The 25562-nt window shown below is 44.7% G+C and overlaps 1 protein-coding gene across 1 annotated transcript; it reads left to right on the top strand.

Annotated features, from left to right (window-relative positions):
* Positions 1-8399: 8399 nt before the first annotated feature.
* Positions 8400-10094, top strand: LOC309796213 (uncharacterized protein CXorf49 homolog; the record flags this gene model as incomplete). Its single annotated transcript, XM_082609270.1, has 2 exons — positions 8400-9663; positions 10066-10094. 2 exons carry the CDS (start codon positions 8400-8402, stop codon positions 10092-10094), a joined length of 1293 nt encoding a protein of 430 aa, XP_082465396.1.
* Between the last annotated feature and the right edge of the window lie 15468 nt (positions 10095-25562).

Here is a 25562-nt window from a genome sequence, read left to right as displayed (position 1 = left end):
GAATGCCCACACACCAAAAAAAAGAAAAGAAAAAAAAGAAAGAAAGAAAGAAAGAAAGAAAGAAAGAAAGAAAGAAAGAAAGAAAGAAAAGAAAGAAAGAAAGAAGAAAAAGAAATTTCCTCCTGGAATCAGCGAGGTAACTCCTTAAGAGATAACTTTCCTTTCTCAATCCTGTAATGCCTCATTAATACCCACTACTCGCCTTGTTGGACTATGTAAACTATTAATATGCTACTTTGTCTCAAAAACTTATATCACGGTTTTACCTCCAATGGGTGGAACAGTCCTCAGAGTTTTCTGAAGATTGTCTCCCAGGTTATAGTCCTCAGGTTGGCTCAAATAAAAATTTCCATTTTTCTTCGATTGACTATTGATTAATTTTTTTGGACAACACAATGAAACCAAAAGATGGTTTTTTAAAAAGATAACAAATCACAAACCTTAGGCAGACTGACCAAGAAAAAAAAAAAGATTCCTAAGGAATCACTAAAATCAGGGCTGAAAAGGGAGACATCACCATTGAGCCTACTGAATTTAAAAAAACATAAGAAAATAGTATGAAAAATTTTATACCAACAAATTAGACACATATATGCAATGAAAACATTTGTAGAGAGACACAAACTTCAAAACAGACTCAATAATAGACAATCAATTAAATTAATAATTAAAAATATTCCCACAATGATGCTCCTGTCCAGATGGCATCACTGCTGAATGCTATCAAACATTTCAGATGGAAATAATAGCAACACTCCAGAAATTCTTCCAGAAAATAGAAGAGGAATGAACACTTTCAAAATAGCTCTAGTAGGCCAATATTACTGTAGTGTGAGCCTCTGACAGTTTTTTTTTTTTCTTAATTGTAATGCAAGTGCCTGACATTAAGCTTTTGATTGCTGAGGCACCACTTCAAAGACAGCTATATCAAAAAGAACAAATTGCCAACTACACGACTAGGTAAAGAGTCAGGCCACCACACCCCTGAAGTTTCCTTTGTTTTAGAGATCTCTGATTGACTTAGATAACTGACCCTTTGGCTGCTTGTTTTTCCCTTCTTGTGCTTTAATTCCCATTCTGTGTTAAATTCATCAATAAAGAGTGAATCTGAGAAACCCTAGGCCCCTCACTCTTGACCCCGATACATACATAACCCCAGGTCCCAGCTCTCTTTCTCCACCCACAACCTTTCTGTGTGGTCCAAGGCATGCCATGTACCCTCCATGACTTATGAGTAATAAACTTCGTCCTTTCACAGTCTCCTAAAGGTTATTGCTGAGGTGCCTCTTGCAATTATAATAAGAACCACAAGGGCTAGTTCAACCACAACATTGGTTCTGAAAGGGGAAATATCTGTGGGGGCTCGCCTTGGAGTACAGATAAGTGCCTCCAGGTATTTCTAGCTGACAGTATCACTATCGATTGGCTGAGACCAGCACAATTACCCTGATGCCCAAAACACACAAAGACATCCAAAATAAAGAAAATTGCATACCAATCTTTCTCATGAATATAGATGAAATAACCCTCAAGAAAATATTAACAAACTGAATTCAGAAACATGTAAAAAGGATTATATACCATGACCAAGTGGGATTTATTCTAGAAATACAAGGTTGGTTTAACATCTAAAAATCAATTTATGTAATACACTATTTTAAAAGAAGAAAGCACTGAAACATTATCATATTAACTGACACAGAAAGAGCATGTGACAAAATTCCACCACCTTTCATGATAAAAACAATTTTAAAAAACTAGGAATAGAAAGAAATTTCTTCAGCATCATAAAGGATATCTATGAAAAACCTACAGCTAACATCATATTTAGTAGTGAAAGACTGCATACCTTTTCCCTAAAGTCAGCAACAAAGACATGCTCACTACTTTTATTCATTATTGCACTGGAAGTTTGAGCCAGTTCAAACAGGGAAGAAGAAGAACTAAAAGTCATCCAGATAGGAAATAAAAAGGGAGTTTTTTTTATTCTCAGATGACATGATTTCATATGCAGACAACCCTAAGGAATCCACAAAAACGGATCTAACGGTAGAACTAATAAAGAAGTTCAACAGATCACAGAATACAAGAGTAATATATAAAACAAATTTTATTGCTGTATACATGTAGCAAATAATCCAAAAATGAAATTAAGGAACACTTAATTCTAGCTACAATAGCATCAAAAAGAATGAAATGCTTAGGCATATATTTAACAAACCAAATGTAATACTTATGCACTGAGAAACACAAATTGATGTTTGTTGAGAGAAACTAAAGATGATCTAAATAACTGGAAAGGCATTGCATGTTCATGGTTGTAAGACTCAATATTTATATGGTAATTCTCCCCAAATTGACATATAGATTCAATTCAATCTCTATCGAAATTTCAGCAGGCTTTCTTTGTAGAAACTCACAGGCTGATCCAGAAAATTCATATGGAAATGAAAAACAAAACAAAACAGAATATCCAAAACTACTTCAAAAAAGAACAAACTTGGAAGATTCCACCTTCTGATTTCAAAACTTACGATAAAAATAAAGGTAATCAACTTAGTGTGATACCGACATAGAGATAGGTCAATGGAACAGAATCGAGAGTTTAGAAATAACGAACTCTCCTTAGATTTATGGTCAATGATTTTCAATTCAATGGGGAAAGGATGGTCTTTTCAACATATGGTGCTGGCACAACTGGATATCATGCAAAAATACAAACTTCGAACCTTACTTCACAGCACACACAAAACTTAATGCAAAATGGATCAGAGACTTAAAAGTAAAACCTACAACTATAAATCTGTTAAAAGAAACCCTAGGAGAAAAATATTTGTACGCATGAGCTAGGCGATGATTTCTTAGATACAACACGCAAAGCATGATCCATAAAAGAAAAACTTGATAAATTGGACTTCGTCAAAATTTAAAACATTTATGCTTCAGAAGGCACTATTCAGAAAATGAAAAGACAAGGTACAGACTGGGAGAAAATATTTGAAAGTCACAGATCTAACAAAGAACTTGTATGCAGAATAAAGAAGAAGAATACTAAATAAATAAGAAAATGACCCCATTAAAAAATTGGGTAAAAGATTTGTATAGACATTTAACCAAAGAAGGTATAGAAATGGTTAATAAGCATATGAAAGGATGTTCACAACCACTAGTCAGTAGGGAAATATAAATCAAAACCATAATGAGATACCATGTTGCAAAAACAATAGGATGGCTATAATCCAAAATACAGATAATAACAAATATTTGGATTTGGAGAAATTTGAATCCTCATACACTTCTGGTGATAATGTAAAATAGTTGAATCTTTTTGGAAAATATTCTGGTGTTTTCTTAAAAAGTTAAACACAGAGTTACCATATGATCCAGAATGTCCATTCCTAGGGATCTACCGAAGAGAACTGAAAACATATGTTCACACAAAAACTCATGAACTCAAAATGTATATGAATATGCTTAACAGCATTGAGTTTGGGAATATTATCCATAACATTCCCAAACTAAACACAACCCAAATGCCCATAAACTGATGAATGTATAAATAGAATGTGGTATACCCATACCATGGAATATTATTTGGCAATAAAAATAACTGAAGTACTGATACATGCTACAACATGGGTGAACCTCGAAAACATTACATTAAGTGAAAGAAGCCAGACAACATGTACTATATATTGTGTGATTCCATTTATACAAAATTTCCTAAATAGGCAAATCATAGAGACAGAAAGTAGTTTATTACTTGCCTATAGGGCTGGGGGTGGGTTGGGGGGTTCGGGGTGTTGGGTAAGGGATACAAGGCGTCTTCTTGGGCTAACAAAAATATCCTAAAATTGATTGTGATAGATGCACAACTGTGAATATACGAAAAGCCATTGAATAAGGCATTTTATTTTTTAATTCATTTTTATTGCAAAAACACATAATATGAAACCTACCTTATTAACAATTTTTTAGTGTACAGTGTTGTTAACTATATGAACATTGTTGCAATCAGATCTCCGGAATTCTTCATCTTGCATGACTGCAAATCTATACTCATGGAACAACAACTCCCCATTTCCCCCTCCCCCAAGCCTTTGGCAACCAGGATTCTACTTTCTGCTTCTAAGAGTTTGACTACTTTAGGTACCCCATATAAGTGGAAACATGCTGTATTTGTCCTTTGTGAGTGGCTTACTTCACTTAGTATAATATCCTCAAAGTTCATCCATACTACAGCATATAGCAAGATTTCCTTCTTTTCAAAGGCTGAATAATATTCTGTAATATGTATACATTATATATACCACCTTTTTTAATTTATTTATTTTTAATTAGTTTCTGCTTTATAACAAAGTGAATCAGTCATACATATACATCTGTTCCCACATCCCTTCCCTCATGCATCTCCCTCCCTCCCACCCTCCCCATCCCACCCCTCCATGCGGGTCACAAAGCACCGAGCTGATCTCCCTGTGCCCTGCGGCTGCTTCCCACTATCTATCTACCTTACGTTTGGTAGTGTTATATACCACCTTTTATCCATTCACCTGTTGATAGATATTTAGGTTGTCTTCACCCCTTGGCTATTGTGAATAAGGGTACAGTGAACATGGGAGTGCAATAATCTATGCAAGATCCTGATTTCAATTATTTTGTAATGTAAATGTAAATATACCGAAGTGAGAACGCTGGATCATATGGGAGTTCTATTTTTGTTTTTTTAGGAACTTCCATACTGTTTTCCATGGCGGGTGCACAATTTTACACTCCCACCAGCGATGCACAAGGAATTCATTTTCTTCACTACCTTGCCAACACTTGCTATTTTGAGTTGTTTTTTTTTTTAATACTGGCCATGTTAACAGTTGTGAGGTGATAACTCATTGTGGTTTTGAATTGCATTTCCCTGTTGACTAGTGATGTTGAGCATTTTTCATATACCTGTAGGCCATTTATGTGTCTTCTTTGGAGAAATATCTAATCAATTCCTTTGTTCATTTTTAAATTGTGTTATTTGGGTTTTGTCTGTTTCTTTGTTTTTGAAAGCATAAGCCACAGACTGGGAAACAATATTTGCAAAGCACACATGATAAAAAACTTGTATGCGAAAGAGATAAAGAACATTCGATATTCAGTAATGAGAAATCAAACAACACAATAAACAATGAGCAAAAAAAAAAATCGAACTGACATTGCGCTTACTGGATGGTCAGTAAGCTACTGAGAAGATGTTTCACCTCATTAGTCATTAGGGAAATAACTAAAGCCAGAATGAAATACGACAACATAGCTATAAACATGGCTGAAATAAAAACAAAATACAGACAATACCAAGTGCTAGACAGACTGAGGAACAGCTAGAACTCTCCTGCATTGCTGGTGAGAATGCAAAAAATGGTATAGACTCTCTGGAAACAGTTAAAAATACACTAACGATTCAATCCAGCAAGTTAACTCCTAGATATTTACCCAAGAGAAATGAAAACTTATATTCACAAAAAATCTGTATGCAAATGTTCATAGCACTTTTCTTAGATGCTTGGGTGACTGCACACTGGCACCGGACGCAGACATATCTAGGACTACTGGACACAGTTTCTGAGCTGACATTGATCCCGGAAGCCCAAAGTGTCATGATGGGGCCCCATTAGAGTGGGGCTTATGAGGTTCTGGCAGTAAAAGGAGTTGGGGATAGAGATCAGTTCACGGTGAGCTGACTGGGTCCCTGGACAAACATAGTGGTCATTTCTCCAGTCCCCAAGCTGATAATTCTAAGTGATACACTTGGCAGTTGGAGCAATGACCTACACATTGGGTCATTGGTCTGTGGAGTAAGAGCTATCACGGTGGGGAAAGCCAAGAGGAACCTCTGCCACTGGCTCCCACCCCGGGCCAAGAGAGTACGTCCAAACCAGTATTGGATCCTGGTAAGCATAGGGGGTTAAAGCAGAGATTAGTGACATCATTGGAGACGTATGGGATGTATGGGAAGAGGAGGTAGGAGAGCCACAGGGACGAAGAGAGTGGAGAAGGAGAGAAGTTCCGGGAGTCTCTCTATGGGGGAGGGAGGAAGGGAATGGAAATGGTGAGAGGGAAGATGGAGGCTTCCACTGGATCCACTGGTAATGTTTCATAGGATGCTGGTGGATGCAGGAGATTTTGCTATATCCTTCCTTATCCATTTTAACATATTTGAAATAGCACACCATGCCTTAAAAAGTCACTGGGAGAAGTGGAAGAGGGCGGTATCCACAAACAGGCAGGCACCATCGGGGGCAGGCTCGAGGAGGAGGATTGCAGATTTACAGTGCACCCAGTCTCCCCTGCTCTGTAACTTCTCCAGCATGGCCAGCTTCTCAGGTGCAGAAACTCAGGCCCAGAAAACTGGGCCTTTGAGTTCCACAGGCAACAGCGGTTCAGACACGCCAGGACTCTCCAGGAGGTCAGCCAGAGCAGGATGCAGGAGAGAGAGGTGACTGAAGACAGAGGAGTATGAACGGGAAGGAGCAGAAGGAAGGTATGGGAGGAATGGAGGGGTGTCAGAGTAGGAGTTGGGTGGCAGACAAGGGAAATTCTAACACCCATGGGCCATAGAGAAACCAAGGGAGGCACCACTCCCCAGACATCAGTACTGCTCAGCTCAGGGAAGCTGAGAACTGACAGTTCCAAGAAAAATTGAGAGACACCTGGCTATCCACACCGACCGCCATCACAACTGGTAGGCCTTGGTTGTGCGTCCTTCAAAACTTTAAAACATACTTGTACATATACTTAAATGAATTCTCATATAGTACATAGGATTGACTGGTGTGTGTGTGTGCCCACGCACGCAAGTGATTTAACTTACAAATGTGAATCCAAAGCCATCGTTCTGCAACTTGCAGTTTGAAGTCAGGCAGGTGCTTTGGAAAGCTGTGAGAATGGCCTGATGCATTCCGTTGGACTGCCACGCTTTATGCTACTGGATGCTAAGCCACGTTGCATTCATCCATTTCCTTACTGATGGGAATTTGGAGTGCTCCCAGTTTTTCCCATCACCAACACCCTTGTGCATGGGCTCCTGTACACTACAGGTACCAGCGTGTCTCCGGAAGAAGTACCAGGCAGCGGACTTGCCGGAACATAGAGGAAATACCTATTTTTTTTTCTTCCTTTTTAAGGTCTTTGGCTCAAAGCAAGGACTCTGGAGTCAGATTGATTGGTTTCAATCCTGCCGCTGATCCCCATGAGCCGAATGACCTTGGGCCAGTGGCTGAACCTCTCAATGCCTGTTTGCTCACCGGTAAGAGGCCAGTAATAGTTGGTACTATAGTTCTAGGAGTGTCACGCTGATGCATTACTATTTATGCCCAGCGCTTAGAAGAGTGCCAGGCACAGAGTCCGTGCTGGCACTAAGTTGCTTTCAATGGATTCTGCCAAATTACCTCCCAAATGGGTCTCTTGCACCACCGCCACAGGGGTTTGCTCCTCACCTCTCCCACCCTCGGAATGGTTAAGCTCTTTGAAGGTTGTCAACCTAGTGTGTGAAACCTGATTCGTGGTTTTAGTTCACATCTCCAGGATCAGCGGTGGCGAGCATCTTTTGGGGTGTAACTGGCCACTGCGATTTCCTCTTCTTTGAATTTGCCTCAGAGGGGGGAAGGGCTGATGGAGCGAGGCCAACCCCAATCTCTCTGCCAACCCCAGTCTCTCCGCCAAACCCGCCTGCCAATAACGTTTCCTGAGCTACATTTGATGGAGCAGTTGAGACAGAGACCTTACAGAACGAAAATACGATCCCTTTGCTCTCTGGCCGACCCCTGATCACTGACTGCGGGACTCCTATGCCCATTCTCCCGTTGGGTCGTAAGGCTTGCAGTGGAAGGGAGGCTGGCAAATGCTTTCGGCGCGTGCTAGGCATCCAGTGCCTCCATCTTGACATTTCATCCTCACCACCCCTGGAGCCCGGCGCCCTCACTCCCCGACCCCCTGTATAGATGGGAAACGGAGGCTCAGAGCTGCGACTCTAACCGGAAAGGGGAGGCGGGACAGGAGGAGGCGGGCCGAGAGGCTTGACAGAGGGAGACACTCCCACCATCCCCTTCACCAGCCAACTGCTCGGACCACCCACGGGCTTGAGGGCAAAGCAGAGGCCCTCGACCCCACTGGTTAGGCCTCCAGGGGACAGGCGAACAAGGTTGCTGGTTGGCGGGGGCCGGACCAATGAGAAGGCCGCGTCGCGGGCATGGGAGGCGCGCTGAAAGTCGCGCGTCGTTTCGTTTGAGGTGAGCTCGTGCGGCGCCTGAGGTGGTTGACGCTGCCCTCTGAGCGCCGCCCGCCTCATCCGCCGTGACCGCGACCGCGACTCGGGCCATCAACAGTCGCCCCGGTTCCGCGGCCGCCCGCGTCGCGACATGAGCTCCCCAGATGAGGTGTCTGTGTGGGGAACGGGTTTCGGCCCAGAGGGCGGGGAGCAGGCCGGCGTCCACCCGGCCGGCCGCGCAGTTCCGCGGGGACCCGACCGCGGCCCCGAGCCCAGGAAGCCGCCGAGCGGCGGGGGCGGGAGCGGCTGCCCGGATCCCAAGGGCTTCCAGTCAGAGTGGGAGATGCTGGAAGCGGGAGGGCCGGTGGTGTGTGGCCGCGAAGGCCGACCTGGCTCCCCGGCTGACGACATGAGGGACCTCCTTGACCTGGCCGAGGAGTCTGCGGCGGGCACCACGCAGCAGCTGTACGACTGGGACGTGCTGGGCTTCCGCAGATACCCGTTGGCGGAGCCCTGCGCCTCCTTCGAAGTGTCCACCGGCCTCGAGGCGGGTCCCGGCGGTCCAGGAGCGACCGCCCAGAGCTGTGGGGAAGCGCCGCCGGCTCTGGCCGGCCCTCTCCACCTCGGTGGGCCCGAAGCGGGTCGGGCCTGGGGGAAGCCTAAGAGAGCCACTAAGCGTAGGTTGAACGTGGCTGCGGATCGCCAGCGCTTCTCCGAGGAAGCCCTGGGCCTGCTGCTATCCGACTCCGAGTCCTCAGATGAGTTCAGTGACACAGAGCTGATGACGGTGAGTACTTACCCCGGAGGAGGAGGCCAGGCCGAGCCCAGCAGACCCGAGGATCCCGGGGACACTCCCAGTCACTTGAATTTCCAAATCAGGGAGAATTTCCTTCACGTGACAGGCTCTTCCCTGTCCTCGGCTCTGCGAGGACTCTCTTCGGTTGTGGAAAGGCAGGGCGTGGGAGAGCAGGGCATCTCTTCCCCTAAGAAAATGCAGAGCGTGCTCTGGGGGAACGGGGGCAGCAAGCCCAGCTACCCGGGAGCTGCTGCTGCTGCTGCTACGGCAGGTGGCCTGCCGCAGGTCACTCCTAGGAAGAAGGGGACCCTGGAGAAGAAATCCCTCGGGGGAGCCTCCACACTTGCCCTGGGGAAAAACTTCCCTTCCTGGGGGCAGCGAATCTGGGCACCTCCGCTGGAACCGGCCACCTTCCCCCCAGTCTCTGGTATTCCGCTGCTTGGGAGATCCAAGAGGTATACCTTGGGCCCTTCCGGAACCAAACAGGCCAAGCACACCAGCGCTGGGAAGAAATCGGTGGTCACGTGGACAAGGGAGTCTGAGGCTGTGGCGGGAGAAGATAAGGACCCAAATAGAGACCCAGCCCCAAAGGGCCAAGTGAGTAGGCCAGGCTCCTCCTGTCTCCCCACTCTTCCCCGCCCCCACCGCACCCAAAGCACACGTCTTCACCCATGCTGCCTCTGTCCACCCCTCAGGGGTCGTCATTGGGTGCCCCTCGGTCACTGGGTCATTATGATGCCTGATCGGGCTCCTTTTACTAGGGACAAACAGTAAGGTAGCACTTTGGGTGTGCTGGGCCTGGTTCTCCACCCTTGGCCTGTTTCCAGCGTCCTCTGAGAGACTGGGGCTGGGATGGAAGGGAGGGTTGGTAGCTGAATTGGGTCGGGGGATCCCTTAAAAGCTTCCCCGAAAAGCCTCAGTATTCAGACTCACCAGCTTCCTGAATCCTATCTCCTAGGTGTTCCCCAGACCTTCCTTGCAGGGGCCCTGGGCTTACTCAGTGCCCCACTGTTGTCCCTAGATCAGCTCTGCCTGCTGGCCTGGGGCTGACGGAGGGAGAAAGTGCTAATGAGATCAACCTTTCAATTCCCTTCCCGATTCCCTGCCTCACCCCGGCCCAAATCACACAACTCTCTCTCTCTCTCTCTCTCTCTCTCTCTCTCTCACACACACACACACACACACACACACACACACACACACACTTCCTTAGTCCAAATCGGTGAAAAATTTTTGATTCAGCTGCCAGCTCACAGGCCAGGGACATCTTATCCGCGCATGCATCGTGGAAAAGCCAGCAGTGGCGAGGTCGACACCAGAGGCCCCCAAGATCCAGGAAACTCAGAGCCCTTGGCCCTGAACCAGGGAGAAGTCATGCCCGGGGGGCCTGCCCCCTCAGGTGAGTGTCGTGGGTTTGATAGGAGGGGAGGGGAGAGGGGTGGAGGGCAGAAAGCTCTGGCTCTGTCTCTGTTGGGGGCACAGCCTTTCTGCCAGGCAGCTTCTCCCACAGGAGACGGGGTGCTGGCAGGGCTGGCCTTGAGCCACATCATCCTGTGTGTGGGGTTTGTGCGGCGGGGCTGATCGGTGGCAGTGCCACAAACAGCTCCTCCGGGTGTAGCCTTACAGGGGAACAGCCTTTTCTGTTAAGTCCTTTTCGCCCACATTGCTCTCCCACGTGCTGGCTGTGGCTGCAGCTCTGGGAGGGGCGAATCCAGAGGCACATAGCTTGGGGACCACAATGCAATGGCGAAATGGCTGCCCCCGGGTAACAGCGGAGGCAGGCCCAGAGAGAAGGTTCGGGCTTCTGGGCAGAGCAGGGGCGGCTGGTCGCCAGCAGAGGGTGGTGCCGCCTCACCTCATGGTAGACCCCACTTGGCCCTTTCCACCTCACTGGGAGCCTGGGAAGCTGGATTGTGTGTCCTTTCCCTCTCAGGTGACTGGGAGCCACTGGACCATCCCCCAAGACCGGAAACGCCGCAGCAGCCACTGGGAATGCCGGGCTGTCCTTGGGTAATGCTTCGTCTGGCTCCTGGAAATGCAGGCCCAAACTCGAGGGTGGGATCTGGGTCCAAGTTCAGCTGACATGTGTGGGGCCACCCCTCCCCTGCCCCCATCACGTACCCCATGGAGGGAGCCCACCTGCTTTCCACTGAGGAGCCCTTGCCATTCTAGCCACCCGGCTTTGGGGTGCAGGGCCTGGTGGAGAGGAGAAGGTGGAGGAGAGAGGAGGCCAGATTATACTAATCATTTCTCTTCCTCCTGTGTCTGCTGGCCTAGTGTCTCGTGCTACAGAGAGAAGTAGACGCCCTTAAGAAGAAACTTGGTATGAGGAACCAGGGACGGAGAGCGGTATCTTAGTTCAGAACCCGGGTGGGCACCTGGGGTGGGGGTGGGCTGCAGGTGCAGTCAGCCTCGCAGGGACCAACATCCCTGTGGGGAGGAGAACCTAGCAGGCCTGGCCCTGGAGCCGGCTGTGCATGTACAACTGGGCATGTGTACAAGCAGCAAAGTACTGTCTGGACTGCACGCACACTGTGCCAACCAGACCCGTCCTAGTGAAACTCCTTCTGATAGGACTTTTAGAGATGCCTCGTTGATTTTCCCTTGAACTGCTGCTTGGTGTGGCTTCTAAGGTTCTTGTTGGATTGTTTGTTTGTGTGTGTGACGAGATCTGAATGGTTGTGGCACGGCCCACAGCATCAGAGCTGCTGGCACACTTTGTTTCCCTTTAGGAACCAGTTTCACATTCAATTCCGGTGGTGGGGAGTGATCTGGTCCAGAGCTCTTTGCATCGGGTCTGGAGGGGGTTTCAGGTTTCAGGGCTACGCGGTTCCTCACGGGGATAGGGGACGGGCTTCCATATCCCTCTCTCTGGAGTGCCTACTAATGCCTGTCCCTGTTGCAGACACCATGAAGGACATGGCTCTCAGGATCCTGACACTTTGAAGTGAGTGTTACACACACCGTACCCCTTCCCACAGTCCTGGCTGTTGAGCAGGGCTGGGGGCTGGCCCTGGCTTGAGGCTCTTCCCTGACTCTGCTGTTTTACAGGTTGAGCCCATCGTCTTCCTGCAGGAGGGGCAGCTGGTACCTTTGGAGCCCGGGAGCTGTGGCCAAGCTCGTTCCCTCCTGTTCTGCCTCAGCTAGGGCTTCCTCTACCCTTGTTTTGCCCCCTCCCCAGTTTCACAGCAGTTTCCAAAAAAAGTACCTCTCATATTATGTGTTCTGCCTTCTCTCTGGAGGGGTAGGGGTAGGGTTAGGGGGCCGGGGAGGGGCACTGCTCCACGTCAGAGCCTTTTCCAGAACAGTATCTGTCGCATCCTGTGGTGGGGACTCTGGACCAGCCTCTGCTACCATCCCTGCAGTCAAGTCAGCGGACTGCCCCAGGTCTGCGTCCTGTGTGTGCTCTCCCTGGCCACATTGACACGTCCTCCCTTGCCCCCGAAGGCCCTCTTCTAATTCTCTCCAAACCACCCTCCTCCTTTGGGGTCTGGTGGTTCCCATTCATCTCTGCCATTCACCCTCCCCATCAGCAGGAACTCATGACCCCCTTCCAGAGCTCCACTCTGGAAGCATTCACATCCTCCCTGCCCTCACCAGCTGACCACCCTCCTCCAGCCTGGTCGTCTCTATACCCTTGAGTGGAAATTGGCCCGTCAGGTTCTATGGCAAGTGTGGTTAGTAGGTCTGTGTTCTTGCATGGTCCCTGTCAAATACTCTTCCACCAGCCCCATGGCACAGATTTTCCTGGAAATTATATTTCTGTGTCCCAGCTCAATCTCCCAGACTGCCTCTTTAGGACACACGAGATTGAGTCTGAGCTCCATGTTCAATTTCCCCCTCACTGGAGGTTGGGGAGCACTTCCTTCCCTCAGCCGGGACCCAGGGCTGTACTAGCCTGAGAGTCGGACAGACCTGTGTTTGAGTGCGGCGATTCTGCCTGGCACCCTTCCCAAAAGACCGGTGTTTTACTACACAAAAGGGGGTGTGATGGTAGATAGCATATTCAAGGTTGGTGACTGTGTGTCCCTGTGTGTGAATAAAAGTAATCAGGGATAATCTCCCTTGAGGGAGAAAGATGTGATTCAGGGAGTAAAGAGAGTAGAGGCTGGTCCAGGTTCTGTAAGGCATTGAATGAGCAAAAGCAAGGGTCGGATCTGTTGTGTTCAAGGGTTGTCGTTAAATTCCCAAAGCATAGGCGGGGGAGGATGCAGAAGTCACCAAACCCCACGACAGGGTGTCGGGATGCTCGAAATGTTGGATTCGCTGGAGGAGGCTCTCGATCCTACTCTGTGATCCTATGATGTCTGACAGCTACTGTGGGTGTGGATGGAATGAGATTGGGAAGAGTGGCTCCTCAGAGTAGCTCATCTTAGAATCAGGGGACCCATATATGAGACCACCCAACATGAGCTACCCGGGACAGGGGCAGGGTGGGCGCAGTGAGGATGGGAAGTAAGGAGTGACTGCGCCTGGACAATGGGGAGCACTTGAGTCCACCCTTCCCCCATATTCTCACAGTGACTCGCTTCCAGAGTCCATGGCATGAGCTCAGGTGGACAGACCACATGTGGGATGGGGCAGTCACAGACCTCAGGGTCAGAAAAGGACATTCGTGGGACTTAATCCACTCAAACCCCTCCCTTGAGAAGGTGGGCTTGATTGCTGCCCAGGCCTCTGGCTGGATTCCTAGGATGTACCCAGTGCCCCCCCCCCAGTCCAGCCTGTACCAGGCTTATGTTCTAGCCCCTCTTGCTTCGGCACTGCTCCCCACTGAGCTGAGGCCATTACCAATGAGTGTGTGTGCACTTCGAGGAAACAGAGCCAGCGTAGACTTTGGACCTGCCTCTAACCTGTAGAGACAGTCATTCCAGGTCTTGTGTTCCTGCAGACACTCTGGAGAGTGTGAAGCTAAGTACAGGCTGGAGACCACCATCACAGGAACTCGCTTCCCCGTGCACACTATGGATGGTATGGGACCAGCTCAGTGGTAGGGCACCATCCCTTCCATCCTGAAGCCCTCTGGCTCAGAGCCCATTCCCTCTAGCCTCTAACCACAGTGTGCACACTGGGGGGAAAGTGAAACCAGAAGAGAAATACTGCCCCAAGCCCTCAGGACCCGGCTATATCCCAGACCAATGTGGAGACTGCCATCACACCTGGGAGAAACCCAACTTCCTCAGGGCTCTTAACTCTGGCCCCTCAGGTCCCAACCCCACACCTGAAAGGGCAGTGAGGGCCATTGAGCAGAGAAGCAGCCCCAGCTCACACCTTATTCTGGCTCTAGCCCCTTCCACTCCAGACCTGTTTCCCACCCGGGCAGTGACTGCCACCACGCCCTAGGGGAAGATGCAGCCCATGCTCACTTCATATCTAGCTCTCCCTCCAGAGCCACTGGGCACATGCAGACTGAACAGGGATGGTCCCACACAAGAACACACCCTCAAGACTGGGATAGATAACTGTCTCACCTAATTTCATAGAGACAGAGAAAGTTTTAAAAAGATGAGTAGACAGGGGAACATGTTTCAAATTAAAGACAAGAAAAAATGCTGAAAAATACCCTAAGGAAACTGATAAATAATTTAACTGATGAAGAGTTCATAGCAGTAGTAATATGAATGCTAACTGAACTGGGGCAAAGAATAGATGAACACAGTGAGAATTTTTAACAAAGAACTAGAAAATATAAAAAGGACAAGTCAGAGCCGAATATAATAACTGAAATTACAAATACACTAGAGGGAATTAACAGCAGATTAGGTGACAGAGAAGAACACATAAGCAGTCTGGGAAGTAGAATAATGGAAATCACTCAATCATAAGTGCAAAAAACAATTTTTTTAATGAGAATAATTTAAGGGACCTGTGGGACAACATCAAGCATACTCACATTTGCATTATAGGGGTCCCAGAGGAGAAGAGAGAGAGAAAGGGGTTGAAAAATGTATTTGATGAAATTATGGCTGAAAACTTCCCTAATCTGAAGAAAGAAACACAGAGGAAGCACAGAGAGTCCCAAACAAAATGAACCCATACACACCCACATCAAGACATATAATTAAAAGGGCAAAAGTTAAAGAGAGAATTCTAAAGGTAGCAAGAGAAAAACAAGAGTCACATACAAGGGAAGTCCCATAAGCCTATCAGCTAAGTTTTCTGCATATACTTTGCATGTCAGAAGGGAGGGGCATGATAAGATTTAAAGTGCTGAGAGGGAAAACCCTACAACCTAGGATACTTTACCCAGCAAGGTTATCATTCAGAATTGAAGGAGAGATACAGGCTTCTCAGACAAGCAAAAATTAAAAGAGCTCATCAATACTAAACCAACCTTATAAGAAGGGTTCAAAGGTCTTCTTGAAGTAAAAAAAAAAAAAACAAAAAACAAAAAACACTGGCTACAACAGGAAATAAGAAATTAAAGGACGGGGAAAATATACTGGTGAAGCAATTATATCATAAAGGCTGGGTATTTACCAGTTAAATAAGCTAGTACAAAGGTTAAAAGACAAAAATTGTAAAATCAACTGTAACTACAATAAACAGTTAAATGATAGACATGGAGATGTGAAATATGACATCAAAAACACAAAATGCTGGGAGGTGAGTAAAAAATGTAGAGCTTTCAGAATGTGTTTGAACATATATGACTATCGGTTTCAATCAAATAGTTATAGGTCAACATAAATGAACTCCATGGTAACCATAAATCAAAGATCTACTATAGATCTACCAAAACTAGAGAGAAAGGAACACAAACATAACACTGAAGAAAATCATCAAACCACAAGAGAGACACTAAAAGAAGAAAGCATCCTCCTGACTTCAAACTGCAAGTTGCAGAACGATGGCCTCAGATACACATTAGTCAATGTTTTTAAATCCCAAATGAATCCTACCTAATATTTGATAACCTTTGGGTGTATGTTTCAATGTCTGAAAGACAGTTTCCACTAGATGTTAAAGTTGTGGGATAGCTTCTAACAGGACCCAATAGGTTTATACAACAAATTTATGACCTTGGATCTCCCCAGATTGGTTAGGAAGGTGTACAATTGGTTTCCTTTAGGCTCAATGTCACCTACAGGTAGCCTTGAAAACAGCCGCTGTCATCCTGCTTTCAATGTGGACATGTTGGGTTCAATCAGTTTTCCAATGGTATGATTATTTGGCTGCAATATTTATTCCTTCACTTGGAATGGAAGATATCATTACTCATATAGAGGCTTTAACAAAATTCACCCAGCAAGCCTTAAATGATAGTAACCAAGCCGTGTGCTTGCTCAGTTCAGAAATTTCCATGATGAGAAAAGCAGTCCTACAGAATTGCATGGCCCTCAATATTCTAACAGCTTCCCAAGGGGGAGCTTATGCTGTAATACATAGTGAACGTTTTGTTTTTATACCTGACGAGTCTTCTAATGCAACCCCCGCTTACGATGCATATGAAAAATTGGATTTCCCCTCTGAATGATCGTCTTCCCAGTTTAAGGGAAATGCTAGGAAAATGGTATGGTTCAAGAGGATATTGGCTTAAATCTTTACTAATGATGTTGTTGCTCCTATTTCCAACTTTGATTACAGTTTGTGTAACTTATAAAGTTTTAGTTTCTTGTTTTTTGCACTGTGTATCACCTGCTCCTACTAAGATAATGATATCTAAACAACTGGAAACTATTGACCACATCTATAGTTCTCTATAAAATAATGGACATGCACAATGCACATGCAAGGTAAAATTGGTGCAAGTCCTATTGGACAACTTGGAATTGGCCGTAAGTCCTTGCCAGACATCTTACTAGTACCACCCCCTAAAAGGAAAGAAAGAACCGGGCTATTAGGACCCAGCATCGAGGGACATGATGGACCCAAGGCACGTAAAGAACCACCCTAGCATTTAGGGACCAAATACTTGATCACCTAATGCTTTCTATTGAAAGATTAATGATCAAAAGTGGAATTAATGAAATAAAATTATTTTCAGGCAGGACAAGAAACATTTTAAACATAAAATTCTCTCTCTGCCCATTTGAGCCACTAACCCCTCCCCTTTAGTGTGATTTGTGCATCACATTATACATTAACTAGATCCCCTTAAAAGATACAGGAATGCCCACACACCAAAAAAAAGAAAAGAAAAAAAAGAAAGAAAGAAAGAAAGAAAGAAAGAAAGAAAGAAAGAAAGAAAGAAAGAAAGAAAGAAAAGAAAGAAAGAAAGAAGAAAAAGAAATTTCCTCCTGGAATCAGCGAGGTAACTCCTTAAGAGATAACTTTCCTTTCTCAATCCTGTAATGCCTCATTAATACCCACTACTCGCCTTGTTGGACTATGTAAACTATTAATATGCTACTTTGTCTCAAAAACTTATATCACGGTTTTACCTCCAATGGGTGGAACAGTCCTCAGAGTTTTCTGAAGATTGTCTCCCAGGTTATAGTCCTCAGGTTGGCTCAAATAAAAATTTCCATTTTTCTTCGATTGACTATTGATTAATGTTTTTGGACAACACAATGAAACCAAAAGATGGTTTTTTAAAAAGATAACAAATCACAAACCTTAGGCAGACTGACCAAGAAAAAAAAAAAAGATTCCTAAGGAATCACTAAAATCAGGGCTGAAAAGGGAGACATCACCATTGAGCCTACTGAATTTAAAAAAACATAAGAAAATAGTATGAAAAATTTTATACCAACAAATTAGACACATATATGCAATGAAAACATTTGTAGAGAGACACAAACTTCAAAACAGACTCAATAATAGACAATCAATTAAATTAATAATTAAAAATATTCCCACAATGATGCTCCTGTCCAGATGGCATCACTGCTGAATGCTATCAAACATTTCAGATGGAAATAATAGCAACACTCCAGAAATTCTTCCAGAAAATAGAAGAGGAATGAACACTTTCAAAATAGCTCTAGTAGGCCAATATTACTGTAGTGTGAGCCTCTGACAGTTTTTTTTTTCTTAATTGTAATGCAAGTGCCTGACATTAAGCTTTTGATTGCTGAGGCACCACTTCAAAGACAGCTATATCAAAAAGAACAAATTGCCAACTACACGACTAGGTAAAGAGTCAGGCCACCACACCCCTGAAGTTTCCTTTGTTTTAGAGATCTCTGATTGACTTAGATAACTGACCCTTTGGCTGCTTGTTTTTCCCTTCTTGTGCTTTAATTCCCATTCTGTGTTAAATTCATCAATAAAGAGTGAATCTGAGAAACCCTAGGCCCCTCACTCTTGACCCCGATACATACATAACCCCAGGTCCCAGCTCTCTTTCTCCACCCACAACCTTTCTGTGTGGTCCAAGGCATGCCATGTACCCTCCATGACTTATGAGTAATAAACTTCGTCCTTTCACAGTCTCCTAAAGGTTATTGCTGAGGTGCCTCTTGCAATTATAATAAGAACCACAAGGGCTAGTTCAACCACAACATTGGTTCTGAAAGGGGAAATATCTGTGGGGGCTCGCCTTGGAGTACAGATAAGTGCCTCCAGGTATTTCTAGCTGACAGTATCACTATCGATTGGCTGAGACCAGCACAATTACCCTGATGCCCAAAACACACAAAGACATCCAAAATAAAGAAAATTGCATACCAATCTTTCTCATGAATATAGATGAAATAACCCTCAAGAAAATATTAACAAACTGAATTCAGAAACAAATAAAAAGGATTATATACCATGACCAAGTGGGATTTATTCTAGAAATACAAGGTTGGTTTAACATCTAAAAATCAATTTATGTAATACACTATTTTAAAAGAAGAAAGCACTGAAACATTATCATATTAACTGACACAGAAAGAGCATGTGACAAAATTCCACCACCTTTCATGATAAAAACAATTTTAAAAAACTAGGAATAGAAAGAAATTTCTTCAGCATCATAAAGGATATCTATGAAAAACCTACAGCTAACATCATATTTAGTAGTGAAAGACTGCATACCTTTTCCCTAAAGTCAGCAACAAAGACATGCTCACTACTTTTATTCATTATTGCACTGGAAGTTTGAGCCAGTTCAAACAGGGAAGAAGAAGAACTAAAAGTCATCCAGATAGGAAATAAAAAGGGAGTTTTTTTTATTCTCAGATGACATGATTTCATATGCAGACAACCCTAAGGAATCCACAAAAACGGATCTAACGGTAGAACTAATAAAGAAGTTCAACAGATCACAGAATACAAGAGTAATATATAAAACAAATTTTATTGCTGTATACATGTAGCAAATAATCCAAAAATGAAATTAAGGAACACTTAATTCTAGCTACAATAGCATCAAAAAGAATGAAATGCTTAGGCATATATTTAACAAACCAAATGTAATACTTATGCACTGAGAAACACAAATTGATGTTTGTTGAGAGAAACTAAAGATGATCTAAATAACTGGAAAGGCATTGCATGTTCATGGTTGTAAGACTCAATATTTATATGGTAATTCTCCCCAAATTGACATATAGATTCAATTCAATCTCTATCGAAATTTCAGCAGGCTTTCTTTGTAGAAACTCACAGGCTGATCCAGAAAATTCATATGGAAATGAAAAACAAAACAAAACAGAATATCCAAAACTACTTCAAAAAAGAACAAACTTGGAAGATTCCACCTTCTGATTTCAAAACTTACGATAAAAATAAAGGTAATCAACTTAGTGTGATACCGACATAGAGATAGGTCAATGGAACAGAATCGAGAGTTTAGAAATAACGAACTCTCCTTAGATTTATGGTCAATGATTTTCAATTCAATGGGGAAAGGATGGTCTTTTCAACATATGGTGCTGGCACAACTGGATATCATGCAAAAATACAAACTTCGAACCTTACTTCACAGCACACACAAAACTTAATGCAAAATGGATCAGAGACTTAAAAGTAAAACCTACAACTATAAATCTGTTAAAAGAAACCCTAGGAGAAAAATATTTGTACGCATGAGCTAGGCGATGATTTCTTAGATACAACACGCAAAGCATGATCCATAAAAGAAAAACTTGATAAATTGGACTTCGTCAAAATTTAAAACATTTATGCTTCAGAAGGCACTATTCAGAAAATGAAAAGACAAGGTACAGACTGGGAGAAAATATTTGAAAGTCACAGATCTAACAAAGAACTTGTATGCAGAATAAAGAAGAAGAATACTAAATAAATAAGAAAATGACCCCATTAAAAAATTGGGTAAAAGATTTGTATAGACATTTAACCAAAGAAGGTATAGAAATGGTTAATAAGCATATGAAAGGATGTTCACAACCACTAGTCAGTAGGGAAATATAAATCAAAACCATAATGAGATACCATGTTGCAAAAACAATAGGATGGCTATAATCCAAAATACAGATAATAACAAATATTTGGATTTGGAGAAATTTGAATCCTCATACACTTCTGGTGATAATGTAAAATAGTTGAATCTTTTTGGAAAATATTCTGGTGTTTTCTTAAAAAGTTAAACACAGAGTTACCATATGATCCAGAATGTCCATTCCTAGGGATCTACCGAAGAGAACTGAAAACATATGTTCACACAAAAACTCATGAACTCAAAATGTATATGAATATGCTTAACAGCATTGAGTTTGGGAATATTATCCATAACATTCCCAAACTAAACACAACCCAAATGCCCATAAACTGATGAATGTATAAATAGAATGTGGTATACCCATACCATGGAATGTTATTTGGCAATAAAAATAACTGAAGTACTGATACATGCTACAACATGGGTGAACCTCGAAAACATTACATTAAGTGAAAGAAGCCAGACAACATGTACTATATATTGTGTGATTCCATTTATACAAAATTTCCTAAATAGGCAAATCATAGAGACAGAAAGTAGTTTATTACTTGCCTATAGGGCTGGGGGTGGGTTGGGGGGTTCGGGGTGTTGGGTAAGGGATACAAGGCGTCTTCTTGGGCTAACAAAAATATCCTAAAATTGATTGTGATAGATGCACAACTGTGAATATACGAAAAGCCATTGAATAAGGCATTTTATTTTTTAATTCATTTTTATTGCAAAAACACATAATATGAAACCTACCTTATTAACAATTTTTTAGTGTACAGTGTTGTTAACTATATGAACATTGTTGCAATCAGATCTCCGGAATTCTTCATCTTGCATGACTGCAAATCTATACTCATGGAACAACAACTCCCCATTTCCCCCTCCCCCAAGCCTTTGGCAACCAGGATTCTACTTTCTGCTTCTAAGAGTTTGACTACTTTAGGTACCCCATATAAGTGGAAACATGCTGTATTTGTCCTTTGTGAGTGGCTTACTTCACTTAGTATAATATCCTCAAAGTTCATCCATACTACAGCATATAGCAAGATTTCCTTCTTTTCAAAGGCTGAATAATATTCTGTAATATGTATACATTATATATACCACCTTTTTTAATTTATTTATTTTTAATTAGTTTCTGCTTTATAACAAAGTGAATCAGTCATACATATACATCTGTTCCCACATCCCTTCCCTCATGCATCTCCCTCCCTCCCACCCTCCCCATCCCACCCCTCCATGCGGGTCACAAAGCACCGAGCTGATCTCCCTGTGCTCTGCGGCTGCTTCCCACTATCTATCTACCTTACGTTTGGTAGTGTTATATACCACCTTTTATCCATTCACCTGTTGATAGATATTTAGGTTGTCTTCACCCCTTGGCTATTGTGAATAAGGGTACAGTGAACATGGGAGTGCAATAATCTATGCAAGATCCTGATTTCAATTATTTTGTAATGTAAATGTAAATATACCGAAATGAGAACGCTGGATCATATGGGAGTTCTATTTTTGTTTTTTTAGGAACTTCCATACTGTTTTCCATGGCGGGTGCACAATTTTACACTCCCACCAGCGATGCACAAGGAATTCATTTTCTTCACTACCTTGCCAACACTTGCTATTTTGAGTTGTTTTTTTTTTTTATACTGGCCATGTTAACAGTTGTGAGGTGATAACTCATTGTGGTTTTGAATTGCATTTCCCTGTTGACTAGTGATGTTGAGCATTTTTCATATACCTGTAGGCCATTTATGTGTCTTCTTTGGAGAAATATCTAATCAATTCCTTTGTTCATTTTTAAATTGTGTTATTTGGGTTTTGTCTGTTTCTTTGTTTTTGAAAGCATAAGCCACAGACTGGGAAACAATATTTGCAAAGCACACATGATAAAAAACTTGTATGCGAAAGAGATAAAGAACATTCGATATTCAGTAATGAGAAATCAAACAACACAATAAACAATGAGCAAAAAAAAAAATCGAACTGACATTGCGCTTACTGGATGGTCAGTAAGCTACTGAGAAGATGTTTCACCTCATTAGTCATTAGGGAAATAACTAAAGCCAGAATGAAATACGACAACATAGCTATAAACATGGCTGAAATAAAAACAAAATACAGACAATACCAAGTGCTAGACAGACTGAGGAACAGCTAGAACTCTCCTGCATTGCTGGTGAGAATGCAAAAAATGGTATAGACTCTCTGGAAACAGTTAAAAATACACTAACGATTCAATCCAGCAAGTTAACTCCTAGATATTTACCCAAGAGAAATGAAAACTTATATTCACAAAAAAATCTGTATGCAAATGTTCATAGCACTTTTCTTAGATGCTTGGGTGACTGCACACTGGCACCGGACACAGACATATCTAGGACTACTGGACACAGTTTCTGAGCTGACATTGATCCCGGAAACCCAAAGTGTCATGATGGGGCCCCATTAGAGTGGGGCTTATGAGGTTCTGGCAGTAAAAGGAGTTGGGGATAGAGATCAGTTCACGGTGAGCTGACTGGGTCCCTGGACAAACATAGTGGTCATTTCTCCAGTCCCCAAGCTGATAATTCTAAGTGATACACTTGGCAGTTGGAGCAATGACCTACACATTGGGTCATTGGTCTGTGGAGTAAGAGCTATCACGGTGGGGAAAGCCAAGAGGAACCTCTGCCACTGGCTCCCACCCCGGGCCAAGAGAGTACGTCCAAACCAGTATTGGATCCTGGTAAGCGTAGGGGGTTAAAGCAGAGATTAGTGACATCATTGGAGACGTATGGGATGTATGGGAAGAGGAGGTAGGAGAGCCACAGGGACGAAGAGAGTGGAGAAGGAGAGAAGTTCCGGGAGTCTCTCTATGGGGGAGGGAGGAAGGGAATGGAAATGGTGAGAGGGAAGATGGAGGCTTCCACTGGATCCACTGGTAATGTTTCATAGGATGCTGGTGGATGCAGGAGATTTTGCTATATCCTTCCTTATCCATTTTAACATATTTGAAATAGCACACCATGCCTTAAAAAGTCACTGGGAGAAGTGGAAGAGGGCGGTATCCACAAACAGGCAGGCACCATCGGGGGCAGGCTCGAGGAGGAGGATTGCAGATTTACAGTGCACCCAGTCTCCCCTGCTCTGTAACTTCTCCAGCACGGCCAGCTTCTCAGGTGCAGAAACTCAGGCTCAGAAAACTGGGCCTTTGAGTTCCACAGGCAACAGCGGTTCAGACACGCCAGGACTCTCCAGGAGGTCAGCCAGAGCAGGATGCAGGAGAGAGAGGTGACTGAAGACAGAGGAGTATGAACGGGAAGGAGCAGAAGGAAGGTATGGGAGGAATGGAGGGGTGTCAGAGTAGGAGTTGGGTGGCAGACAAGGGAAATTCTAACACCCATGGGCCATAGAGAAACCAAGGGAGGCACCACTCCCCAGACATCAGTACTGCTCAGCTCAGGGAAGCTGAGAACTGACAGTTCCAAGAAAAATTGAGAGACACCTGGCTATCCACACCGACCGCCATCACAACTGGTAGGCCTTGGTTGTGCGTCCTTCAAAACTTTAAAACATACTTGTACATATACTTAAATGAATTCTCATATAGTACATAGGATTGACTGGTGTGTGTGTGTGCCCACGCACGCAAGTGATTTAACTTACAAATGTGAATCCAAAGCCATCGTTCTGCAACTTGCAGTTTGAAGTCAGGCAGGTGCTTTGGAAAGCTGTGAGAATGGCCTGATGCATTCCGTTGGACTGCCACGCTTTATGCTACTGGATGCTAAGCCACGTTGCATTCATCCATTTCCTTACTGATGGGAATTTGGAGTGCTCCCAGTTTTTCCCATCACCAACACCCTTGTGCATGGGCTCCTGTACACTACAGGTACCAGCGTGTCTCCGGAAGAAGTACCAGGCAGCGGACTTGCCGGAACATAGAGGAAATACCTATTTTTTTTTTCTTCCTTTTTAAGGTCTTTGGCTCAAAGCAAGGACTCTGGAGTCAGATTGATTGGTTTCAATCCTGCCGCTGATCCCCATGAGCCGAATGACCTTGGGCCAGTGGCTGAACCTCTCAATGCCTGTTTGCTCACCGGTAAGAGGCCAGTAATAGTTGGTACTATAGTTCTAGGAGTGTCACGCTGATGCATTACTATTTATGCCCAGCGCTTAGAAGAGTGCCAGGCACAGAGTCCGTGCTGGCACTAAGTTGCTTTCAATGGATTCTGCCAAATTACCTCCCAAATGGGTCTCTTGCACCACCGCCACAGGGGTTTGCTCCTCACCTCTCCCACCCTCGGAATGGTTAAGCTCTTTGAAGGTTGTCAACCTAGTGTGTGAAACCTGATTCGTGGTTTTAGTTCACATCTCCAGGATCAGCGGTGGCGAGCATCTTTTGGGGTGTAACTGGCCACTGCGATTTCCTCTTCTTTGAATTTGCCTCAGAGGGGGGAAGGGCTGATGGAGCGAGGCCAACCCCAATCTCTCTGCCAACCCCAGTCTCTCCGCCAAACCCGCCTGCCAATAACGTTTCCTGAGCTACATTTGATGGAGCAGTTGAGACAGAGACCTTACAGAACGAAAATACGATCCCTTTGCTCTCTGGCCGACCCCTGATCACTGACTGCGGGACTCCTATGCCCATTCTCCCGTTGGGTCGTAAGGCTTGCAGTGGAAGGGAGGCTGGCAAATGCTTTCGGCGCGTGCTAGGCATCCAGTGCCTCCATCTTGACATTTCATCCTCACCACCCCTGGAGCCCGGCGCCCTCACTCCCCGACCCCCTGTATAGATGGGAAACGGAGGCTCAGAGCTGCGACTCTAACCGGAAAGGGGAGGCGGGACAGGAGGAGGCGGGCCGAGAGGCTTGACAGAGGGAGACACTCCCACCATCCCCTTCACCAGCCAACTGCTCGGACCACCCACGGGCTTGAGGGCAAAGCAGAGGCCCTCGACCCCACTGGTTAGGCCTCGAGGGGACAGGCGAACAAGGTTGCTGGTTGGCGGGGGCCGGACCAATGAGAAGGCCGCGTCGCGGGCATGGGAGGCGCGCTGAAAGTCGCGCGTCGTTTCGTTTGAGGTGAGCTCGTGCGGCGCCTGAGGTGGTTGACGCTGCCCTCTGAGCGCCGCCCGCCTCATCCGCCGTGACCGCGACCGCGACTCGGGCCATCAACAGTCGCCCCGGTTCCGCGGCCGCCCGCGTCGCGAC

This window comes from Mesoplodon mirus (assembly GCF_964341445.2).
Source record: "Mesoplodon mirus genome assembly, chromosome: X".
NCBI lineage: Eukaryota > Metazoa > Chordata > Mammalia > Artiodactyla > Ziphiidae > Mesoplodon > Mesoplodon mirus.
The sequence above is the reverse complement of the archived record's forward strand: the minus strand, read 5'-3'. Positions and strand labels throughout refer to the sequence as shown.